Source organism: Vipera ursinii (genome assembly GCF_947247035.1).
Source record: "Vipera ursinii genome assembly, chromosome: 16".
NCBI classification, from domain to species: domain Eukaryota; kingdom Metazoa; phylum Chordata; class Lepidosauria; order Squamata; family Viperidae; genus Vipera; species Vipera ursinii.
Genome location: NC_139529.1, coordinates 3,549,511 through 3,560,864, shown reverse-complemented (window position 1 = coordinate 3,560,864; position 11,354 = coordinate 3,549,511). Strand labels below are relative to the sequence as shown.

Sequence of the window (11,354 nt, the reverse complement as noted above, 5' to 3'; positions counted from 1 at the left end):
TGCCTAAGAGAGCTTTGCATGCTTAATTTCAGCTTTGAGTATTCCTATTGAGCCAGCTTGTCCTTGGCTGGGACACACCCTTGATTGGCAAGATCAAGGAGGCCTGTCATCTCCTGGGGAATCCTGAGGGCTTTGTGACCTCATCATCCCTGAAGGCTAAACTGTCAGTTATGTCAGTTATCGGAGGGAAGGTGGCTCCTAAGAGGTCAGCTGGTCTCCAGAAGGGATCCTGGACTCTGGGCAACCTTGCCTCTTTTCCTAACCATCAGGAAGATAAATAGTGGTGAGGGTAAGAGTTAGGTTTCAGATGAGCATTAAGGTGAGGCTGAGGGTGAAAGAAAGGATGAGGATGAGAGGGAAGTTGTGAATTAGGATCAGGGACAGAAAGAGGAATGGGCAGGCGGAAAGGCCCAAAGGGCTCCACAATCTCCCGCTCCTCCGTCGGCCGGGAGGACCGAGGCCGCTTTGGGGGGAGACCGGGGGGACTTTGCCCCCCCCCAATGCCGCCCCTCCCCCCGGGCTTCCCTCCGGCTCCCCAAGCCCCCAGCAAAACGAGGCGCGCCTCCGCCCCGCCCGACGAGCAGACGACGCGTGTCAGGGCAAGGCGAAGCCTTCGGGAGAGGATCCGGGCCCGCCTCGGCCCCAGCAGACCCCCAAAGGCTCGGGCCGCCCTGCCTCCCCGGGCTCGATCGGGGCCTCCGAGGAAGGGTAGCCCGGGCGCCGCGGTCGCAGCGGGAAGCCCGGCCTGGCTCGCCTCCCTCCGGGCGCGGAAGCCTCCGCAGCGGCCTCCCCGCCGATCCGCTCCCGCCATTCGCGCCTCCCGCCCCTCAGGAGGCGGCTCATGTCGCCTCGCCAGACAGGCAGGGCCGCTGCACCAATCGGAGGAGGCAGGAGGCTGGCCGAAAGGACGGAGGTCCCGCCCCCACTTCCGGCAGCGGACAGGCAGCGGAAGGAGCGTCCCGGTTCGAAGTGCACGGAGGCAGGTAGGCCCCGGGGGATGCTGGGAGTCGCGGGAGGCAGGACGGGGAGCCCGAGGCTGGTCCGGGTGGGCGACACTGGGAGGGAAGCCGAGTCCGTGAGAGGCCGAGGCTGGGACTCCCCTCCGGGGAAGGGACGAAGCCGTGACCCGCGACTCTCCCTTCGCCCCTGCAGGAGTTCGGGCGAGCCCGGCGGAGGAAGCAAGGAAAGAAGTAGGCGCCGGCCTAGAGGAGAGGAGGCCCCGCGGGGAAGGCGCGGAAGGGATGAGCCGAAGGGGACTCCGGGAAAGGAGGCCGCCTGGAGGGCGAAGCGGGGAGCAGGAAACGGGCGGAGACCCCGAGACGGGACTGGAGGGCGGAGGGTCCCTCAGAAAAGGCGGGAAACTCGGGAAACGCCACAGAATCCAGGAGGGAGGAAAGAAATATCAGTGCCCGGAATGTGGAAAATCCTTCAAAAGAAATAGAGATCTTAAAAACCATCTAAGAATCCACACAGGAGAGAAACCATTTAAATGCCTGGAATGTGGAAAGAGCTTCAGTCAGAGGGGAAGCCTTTATAGCCATCAAAGAATCCACACTGGAGAAAAACCATTTAAATGCCTGGAATGTGGAAAGAGCTTCAGTCTGAGGGGACACCTTTATAGCCATCAAATAATCCACACAGGAGAAAAACCATTTAAATGCTTGGAGTGTGGAAAGAGCTTCAGTCGGAGGGGAACCCTTTATAGACATCAAAGGATCCACATAGGAGAAAAACCATTTAAATGCCTGGAGTGTGGAAAGAGCTTCAGTGAGAGGGGAAGCCTTTATAGACATCAAAGGATCCACACAGGAGAAAAACCATTTAAATGCCTGGAGTGTGGAAAGAGCTTCAGTCGGAGGGGAAGCCTTTATAGCCATCAAAGAATCCACACAGGAGAAAAACCATTTAAATGCCTGGAGTGTGGAAAGACCTGCAGTCACAGCACAAACCTTTATAGACATCAAAGAATTCACACCGGAGAAAAACCATTTAAATGCCTGGAGTGTGGAAAGGGCTTCAGTCTGAGGGAAAACCTTTATAGTCATCAAAGGCTCCACAGTAAACCACATAAATGCCTGGAGTGTGGAAAGAGCTTCACTCAGAGGGGAAAACTTTATAATCATCAAAAAATTCACACTGGATACAAAACCTTAAAGTGCCTGGAATGTGGAAAGAGCTTTAGTCACCAGGGAAACCTTTGTATACATAAAAGGATCCACACTGGAGAAAAACCATACAAATGCCTGGAATGTAGAAAGAGCTTCAATAGGAGGGGAAACCTTTATGTACATCAAAAGATCCACACTGGAGAGAAACCACATAAATGCCAGGAGTGTGGAAAGAGCTTCAGTCTGAGGGGAAACCTTTATAGACATCAAAGGATCCACACGAGAGAAAACACATAAATGCCTCGAGTGTGGAAAGAGCTTCACTCACAGGGGACACCTTTATGTACGTCAAAGAAGACACACAGGAGAAAATCCATATAAACGCCTTAAGTGTGGAAAGAGTTTTACACCTCCATCGACATCAAAGTATTCATGCAAGAGAAAAATTCTGTAAATGCTTGAAGGTGGAAACAGCTTCACTGAGAGAAAAGTTTTATAGATATGAAAGATTCCATTCAGAAAGGAAATCATTTAGATGCCTGGAGTTTGGAGAATCATTCACAACAAACAAAAATCCTCAGAAGTCATCAAAATATTCACTTGGGGGAAAATACCTAATAACTTACGATGTGTGGAAAAAGTTTCAGTCAAAATAGGTCTTAGGAAAAATTATAAACTTTACACAGAGAATAAAGTTTTTAAATGCACAGAGTGTGCTAAATTTTTCCAAATAAATGGCAGTCTCAAAAACCAACTAAGAATCCAAGCTGCTTTTTTAAGAGGCAACTGGACTTTCTTGTTTCTTTGAAGACTTTTCGCTTCTCATCCAAGAAACTTCTTCAGCTCTGACTGGATGGTGGAGAATGGAAGGATATATATTCCTTACAGACAGTTGGTTGTTTGCATTCTTTTAGAGCAGGGGTGTCAACCTGCCAACCCGCGGGCCAGTTTCATCATGCGGAAGCTGTGCCTACCCCAGGGGTCGGCAACCGGAAAAAGGAAAAGAGCCACTCAGAACCGGTTCCGTCACGCAAACAAAAAAGTGGGAGCCGCAAAAAGTGCGCGCGTGTGCGTCCACTCACGCGCATGCGCAAAAAACATTTTGCGCATGCGCAAAATGGGAGGCACCTGCGCCCTACCCCATTGCCAGAAATGGCAAATCAGTCCCGATACGTCTGTCGCGAGTTTGACACCCTTGCTTTAGAGAGTCTGCTGAGGCCAATGTGTCTACTGAACACATTTGTGTTCTCAGGATTACTTGAATAGTGCAAATGGGTGTGTACCCTCTGTCCAAAATGTGGACTTTGTTCCATAGAGAAATATTTTTATAGTCTATGTTGTTGTTGTTAGCTGTGAAGTTATGTCCAACCCATCATGACCCTATGGACAACGTTCCTTCAGGCCTTCCTGTCCTCTACCATCTTCAGGAGTCCATTTAAGCTCACGCCTACTGCTTCAGGGACTCCATCCAGCCGCCTCATTCTCTCTCGTCCCCTTCTTCTATTGCCCTGAACCTTCCCCAGCATGAGGCTCTTCTCCAGTGAGTCCGTCCTTCTCATTAGGTGGCCAAAGTATTTAGAGTTTTAGCTTCAGGATCTGGCCTTCTAAAGAGCAGTCAGGGTTGATCTCCTCTAGGACTGACCGGTTTGATTGCCTTGCAGTCCAAGGGACTCGCAGGAGTCTTCTCAAGCACCATAGTTCAAAGGCCTCAATTCTTTGGTGCTCAGCCTTTTTTATGATCCAACTTTCACTGCCATACATTGCAACTGGGAGTCTATAGGAATCCCAAAAAAGAAAAGTTCAAAAAAATATCACTGATTCTATATTTAGCTTTTAGATTTGTAAAGGAAATATAACTTTGAACAATATTATTGAATTTAGAATGATATATCAAAAGATAATATTTTAATAATTGATGTACACTTAAGATGCCTTATAGAATATTCAGTGGCTATTTTTGAACTATAGTATAGAATTTAGAATTTTATATATAAAAGATAGCATTTTAATAATTGTTGAATGGTTAAGGCAAAGAAAATTATTTCTAATAACTGGTGATTTGCTAAGATGAAAAGTAGACTTTAATGGTAAAATATATGAATGTTTTGTAATGAACAATATATGTTTTCTAGGCAAAAGAATTATCCTTTAAGGAAATAAGGAATTGTGGGTCACCCAAAATTATGCTTTTAGATAGATAGATATATAGATATATAGATACACACACACTATAGGCCATGCAAGAATACTTTATTGCAATTAGTTAAAACTTTAAAACAGGATATTGGTATGTATTAGTCAAAATATATTTTGAATTTTGTTCATTGATTTGGTTATAACTAGAAATAAACTAACTTGTTTATTTTGACTACGTAATCACTAAGGGAATTAGAGACGACTTCTCTGTTGAAGTAACCCGAACTATTTACAAATGGCTATTTTTTATTTTAATTACCCAACCACCATATTGTTTCACAAATATATGTATATGTAAATATTAAAAATCAATAAAACTTGTATACACAAAATGTGGTATTTGCTGTCTTCAAAAGAGTGGCATTTGTCTTTTAAATGCAGATGGACTGCTGAATCTTGTCCTGATGGGTTTGTTCTCCTATGTTGTGCCATGCATTTATGAAGTGGTTGTTTGTTTGTTTTCCCAATGAAAAGACAAAGGCTATTCTTTTGAAGACAGCAAAGACCACATTTTGGACTGAGAGGACTGTTGGCTTGAAAGGGGTCAAAGAGGCCATCAGTCTCAAAATTTAACAGCTCTTTTGAGGGGGAGGGGTATCATCTTGCAATCTTCAACACAGGAGTTCCAAGAAGGCTCTACACCCATTTGCACTATAAAAGAATACAAATTTGAATGTGCAGAATGCTTTATACAAGGCTTGCGATGTTCTAAAGAAAGTGTACTGGGACCTTTAAGAAGCAAACAGTAAAAGGCAAACTAACGAGTTATATCATAACAATATTTTTACTCGGACAATATAACACAAAACAAAAAACCACGATTACATATAGTCCAGTTTTCAATCCAAGGTCAGTAACGAAGAATCACCGTTGAATAACAGTTCAGGAGTAAACAAAGTCAAAGTCAAAAATCCTTACCAGTTAAAAGTCAAATATCAATACACACAGTAACAAGTCAGAGAAAAAACACGAGAGAGAGAGCGCGAAACTAAGTCTTAACATCTGAAATTCATTTATGCTGAATAGAATTAGTCACACCCTTAGGCCATTTCTCTTCTTAAAGATACACAACCATATTATATGTATTTCACCCAAACCAGGTTAGGACTTTAATTCCTAACACAAAGGACCAGCTGTCTGCAAGGAATATAAATTCTTCCATTGCCCACCTTCCAGTCAGAGCTGAAGACGTTTCTTGGGTGAGAAGTGAAACATCTTCAAAGGAAACACAAGAAAAACAAATTCAGTTGCCCTTGGAGGACACCTAGTCCAATCCGTTGCTCAAGCAAGAAATCCTAGACCATTCTAGGCAAATGGCTGTCCAGACTGATGGACTTACCGTCAAATAACACATTTTAATTATGGTGTACCTATTATAATTAAATCCAACGAATAGAAGGACATGTCTGTGAGGTGTTCTCACGAGTGAATCGTTAAAGGAGCTTCCAAGCAAAAAGCATCACGCAGAGATGCAATCATGTTAGCTTTATTCATGATAGATCAAAGAGAAAGAAATACTTGGCATGAAAGCATTCATGCCTGCATGTGAAAGAGAAATAAAATAAAACAAGCTAGCATTACATGACTAAACTAGGGGTTAGGAGTAGAGATAGAACACTAGAACAAAGAGCACCCCCTCGTGCAGAGGTATTTATGGGGGGTCTTGGCCCCTCCCTGACCATAAAACTCTCTCGCCAATGGGGCTGTGGGTCTGAGACCCTTGGCTCATCAGTGGAGGCAAAGAAGCCTCTTTGCCTCCATCTGATTACCCTTTTGGGGAACTGCCAATGGCTGGCACTAAACACCTAACAATTCCCCTTCTTGCCAGCCAATGACAGGGACCAGTGAATGTGTGTGAGGGGGCTGAGCAGGTGTCATAGACATGCATAAAAACATTCAGAAGGCCAAACACAAACGCTTACACAGAAGGTTGTGCCGGTCAATGGGAACAGGCTTGGTAAACAGATCAGCTATCTGGTCAGCTGTGTTACAGTGCTCAACATGTATAAAACCCTCTTTCGCAAGGTGCCTGACATTTTTATAGCGTATGTCTATGTGGCGAGATCTAGATCCTACTGCTTCAGCGCCCGAGATTGCAATTGCGGCGTTGTTGTCCTCTAGAATTTGGATGGGCAGAGGAGGAGATGCCCAGATGTTTGTTATCAGCTCATTGAACCAAGTCAAATCATTGGCCGTGTCTGACAGACTGGCAAATTCAGCCTCGGCCGTGGAGCAAGAAATAAATTTTTGCTGCCTAACATGCCAATGTATTGGGCAGCCATTTAGCAATATGAGGAAACCAGAAGTGCTCCGTCTACATTTGGATTCGCCAGCCCAGTCTGCGTCTGAGTAAGCGGAGAGCTGGGCCGTCTTCCCCTTCTCTGGTTCTAGCATAAGGAGGGCGTCAGCTGTGCCCTTAAGGTATCTAAGCACCCTTTTAACAGCAGTCCAGTGGAATTCCTTTGGGTGTTCCACGTGCCTGGACAATAGATTCACAGCTAAAGCTATGTCAGGTCTGCTCCAATTGCTTATGTATAGCAAGGAGCCAATCACAGATCTGTAAAGCGTGTTATCTGTGAACTCAGGACCGTCCTTATGGGAGTGGTTGTAAAAGTCGCATTGCATTGGGCTATGCGTAGGATTAGATTCTGTCATTTTGCATTTGGCCAGTAATTCCTCTATCTTTTCTTTTTGAGATAGAGCGAACCCCCCCTTAGTGGCCAAAATATGCACACCCAAGTACTTGTCAACCCGCCCCAAAGACTTCAGAGTAAACTTTTCTTCCAGGGCCTTGGCAAATTCATCACACCTTTCCTTGTTAGGCCCTACATATAATAGGTCATCCACATAAACTAACACCTGTTCTGTGGTTCCCTTGGAATTGCGTGTGAAAACACATTGATCTGCATGAGATTCTGAGAAACCAACTCGTTCTAAACTCTTTCTAAGACAGTCATACCATAATTTCCCTGACTGCTTAAGACCATATAACCCTTTGTGAAGCAACCATGTATTTTCCCCTTCTTGCTGGTAGCCAGGAGGAGCTCTCACGTAGATCTGCTGGTCCAAGTTGGCGTGGAGGTAAGCCGTCTGGATGTCAAATTGGAAGACTTCTTCTCCCAGAGCGGCTGCAGTCACGAGGGCGGCCTTGACGCTCTCTGCCCGGACGGTTGGAGAGTAAGTCTCCGAGTAGTCATCCATGTAACGCTGAGCGAAGCCCTGGGCTACCAAACGGGCCTTATATAGGTAGAGGCCATTGGCAAGTGGTTTGGCTTTGTAAACCCACCTTGTGCCAATGACTTTCCTCTCCTTTGGAGGTTGCTGGGGGGTGAAGACCTTGAGTTGTTTTAAGCTCTGCATTTCCTTCTCCATCGCGAGCTGCCATCTCTCCTGCTCTTCGATGGGCAGCTCCTGGATGTCAGAGAAGGATTTTGGGGTGACCACAACACTGTTGACAGACGCGATGTGGCCAATGTCAATTCTCTTTGGCGGGATGCCTTTGTTGGACCGCTTTGACCTCCTTACCTTCTGCCACTCACCGCTCTTTTCTTCCGCGGGTCTCTGAGGTGTCGCTGGGGGTGAAGACGGCGTGTCTTCCTCCATGGGACTGGACGCATCTTCGTCTTGTTCCTCACTTTCGTCGGTGGCAGGGTATGTGGTCGTCTCAGGTGATGTCGTGGTCGGTGTGCCTCTGCTGGGTCGGTTGGCATATGGGCTCAGATCATTTGAGTGGATCTGGGTCCAATTGGAATCCTCTTCGAAAGAGGCAGATTGGGAAGTCACAGGCCTGCCCCCTTCTCCCAGGAAACGATAGGCCTTGGAGCCAGGAGCATAGCCCAAGAACCTTAGTCTCTGGGAAACAGATCTCCCCTTCTTCCGCAGCTGCTTGGGGATGTGCACCCATGCATAGGTACCAAAAACACGCAAATGTGCCAGATTTGGTTTCCTACCGTGAACCAGGAAATATGGGGTCTGGTTCACAACACTGCTCCAGGTGCGGTTTAAGGTGTAATTGGCGTATTGGACCGCCTCTCCCCAGTATGATTCTGCGACGTTAGCGTCCGCAATCAGACTACGCATCATGGTTTGCAGGATTCCATTCCTTTTCTCAGCTACACCATTTTGCGAGGGCGTGAATGGTGCAGTTAGAAAATGGCGGATGCCCTTACGCCTTACCCAGTCCTGGAACTTCTGAGACATGAACTCAGCCCCGCGATCGCTCTGCAATTGTGCGATCTTGGTCTTGTACTGGGTCTCTACGAAGTTATACAGTAACTTTATGGCGTCAAAGGCTTCAGATTTTTCTGTGAGAGTATACACGTGCCCGTATCTTGAAAAATCATCAACGGCAGTGAGGAAATACTTTTTCTTTCCTAGGGAAGGTGTAAAAGGCCCAACTAGGTCAACATGTACTAGTTGGTATGGATATTGAGTCTTGCGTAATGACACCTTTGAGGTCGGGGCAGCCTTCCTCTTTGTTTTCTTGCAAATGGCACAGTCCAGAAACACGTCACAGTCCTTGAGCTGGATTCCCTCAGCAAATTCTCCCATCTTTTTAACTACAGGGAAGCTTGCATGACCCAGCCTTCTGTGCAATAAGTGGGCGCACTTATCGTGAATCGGCTTTCCCATTGACACCCTCTTGGCTCTAGTTGCTTTGAGTGGTGCTGTAGGTGCCTGCTGAGATTCAGGCTCCTTGCCCACACTGCCCTTGGAAAGCCTTGGGGCAGGCTGTGGTGGCTTGGGAGAAAAAATATGGTAAGCCGTTTATGATTGTAATATTTCCAATGACCTTCTGGTCCCTGGTGACATGACCTCCCCCCTTGCGAAATAAAACTTCCACTTTGTCATCGTCACACAATTTGGTAATGCTCAATAGGTTGTTAGCTATGGAGGGGGCGTGTAAGACACCCTCAACTTTTCCAAGTCCAGGTACAGAAACAAAACCCTCCCCAACAATTGAAGCAGTATCACCATTTGCCACTTTGACAGATGAGTTAATTTTCTTTAACCTTTTAAAACCTTGACTCATATTAGTAATGTGAGAAGAAGCTCCAGAGTCCAGTAACCATAAGTCAGTGGAGCTATCAGCCTTTGTTGTGGGGGTGAGGGAACAAGTTTTCAGAGAATTTCCCTTGCCCCTGCCACGCCCCCTTCCTTGCCCCTTGCCCCTTACTTGGTTGGGACCACGTTTAGGGGCTTGATGTTGATGGGGGCAGTCTTTCTTGAGGTGCTCCTCAGAGCCACAGATGAAACACTTAAACAGAGCATTAATTTGCTCTGAGTTGTGGCGCCCCTTTCTGGCTGGCTCTGGCGTATTCACCGGCATCTCTTCTCCTTCTATCTTCCTCGATGAGTCTTCCTGTGAGGTAGGACAGATTTATGTTTTCCCTCTTGACCGCTTCGAGTGAAACAATGAAATTGCTCCAACTCCTGTCTAGGGAAGCGAAAATGACCGCAACCATGCTCACATCATTTACAGGAAAGCCTCTGGATATTAATTCTGACCTGAGTGCCTTTAATTTTGCAAGATGTTCAGGCATGCTGGCACCAAACCTCAGTCTGGTTGAATAAAGCTCAGTTGTAAGTCTGGTGATGGAACCAATGGTATCGCTGTTAAATAAATTGTATAATAGGTGCCACACTTCATCAGCTCTGAGCCCCGCTGGTATGCTGGAGAACAAGTTATTATCCAGAGAACTGAGTAGAGTCGAATAAGCCTGCAAATGTCGCCACTCTTCTTGACGTCCCCATGGAGGAGGGGGTGGTTTCTGGACCATTTGTAGAGTCCCACTCTTTAAGAGATACAGCTGTATATCTTTACTCCAACTGCTATAATTCTCACCACCTAGTTGTAGTTTTTTAAAATCATTAGGCAAATTGGCTGTTGGAATATAGTCCTTATCAGACCCACTTTCAAAAATCTTTGAGGTGTCCATTGATATGAATGGGAGAGGAAAAGTGGTTTCCACAGTGAAAGGGGTCCCTCTAGTGGTCGAGGAGGGGATCCTTTCTTGACTATTTATTAACTCCAGATGGGTGTGCCCGGAAACCATGTGATCCGGGGGAGGGCATTGTTCAGGGTTTCTCCCTTCTTCCCATGAGGCATTGGGGGGGCGGAGCCCAGATTTGCCGGCCGGCATCTCTTTCTTGTTGCTGCAAGCACATGGATTTTCATCATTGTCTGTTTTGCCCTGAGAAGCCCATCGCTGTTCATGAAGACCTGAAGAGAAGGTAGGAAGCTGCGGGGGTTGATTGTTGGGAGGCTGCAGGCTGGACCCCCCCCCGGCAGTTGGGCCCTGGGGAGAGAATAGGAGACCTGGGGGGGGCTGGGCACCCCTGATGCTGCTACCGCTGTCTTGCTGGCCTCTAGGGCGCTGGCCAAGGCTTGCATGGCTGTCTGGAGAGCCGTTGTAACAGTTTTGGCTGGAGAGACCTCATTGTCATCATAGCACTTTAGGCTTTGTGGGGGGCAGAACTCAGGAATATGCATGTCATTTCTGCTGTATGCCAGGGACTGCTGGCTATTCTGCTTGGATGCCAGGGACTGCTGGCTTTTCTGGTTGGATGCCAGGGACTGCTGGCTATTCTGCTTGGATGCCAGGGACTGCTGGCTTTCCAGGCTTAAAAAGTCTTTGTCTCTGTTATAGGGGGCCGCCATCTTGTTTCCGCTTGCCCCCGGAAGCTGTAGCTCACAGCTGGGGGGGCGGGTTCGCGCCGAAAGCCCTGGGGTCCCGGGGTCACTAAGGGTGGCGGATGCCATATTTGGAAGCCTCGTGGTCGATAGGGAAAGGCTCACCAGGGGTTCTGTTTCGTGGGCTGCCCCCCCCTTCCCTTGCATTGCAAAAATCTCTTTAAGCAGCTCTTCACGTTCCTGTGCAGTCAGTTTACTCACGCGGCGTTTGGTCTCAGCCAGGTCCGTCTCTGCAGCATCTGAGCAATCTTGGACAGTCTGCAAACCTTCTATGCTTTCCTCTGTGGCATTCAGTTGTAAAGAGGCATGTGAAGGGGTCCCAGATGCTCTGCTGGATACGGATCCTCTGACGGAAT

The 11,354-nt window shown here is 47.3% G+C and overlaps 1 protein-coding gene across 1 annotated transcript; it reads right to left on the bottom strand.

Annotated features, from left to right (window-relative positions):
- Positions 1 to 594: 594 nt before the first annotated feature.
- LOC310647525 (uncharacterized protein) lies at positions 595 to 10,965 on the bottom strand (the record flags this gene model as incomplete). The annotated part of the gene is made up of 4 exons (XM_083374843.1): positions 595 to 1,275; positions 6,738 to 7,715; positions 7,830 to 8,186; positions 10,624 to 10,965. The coding sequence occupies 4 exons, from the start codon at positions 10,963 to 10,965 to the stop codon at positions 595 to 597; spliced, it is 2,358 nt and encodes a 785-aa protein (XP_083230969.1).
- Positions 10,966 to 11,354: the final 389 nt, after the last annotated feature.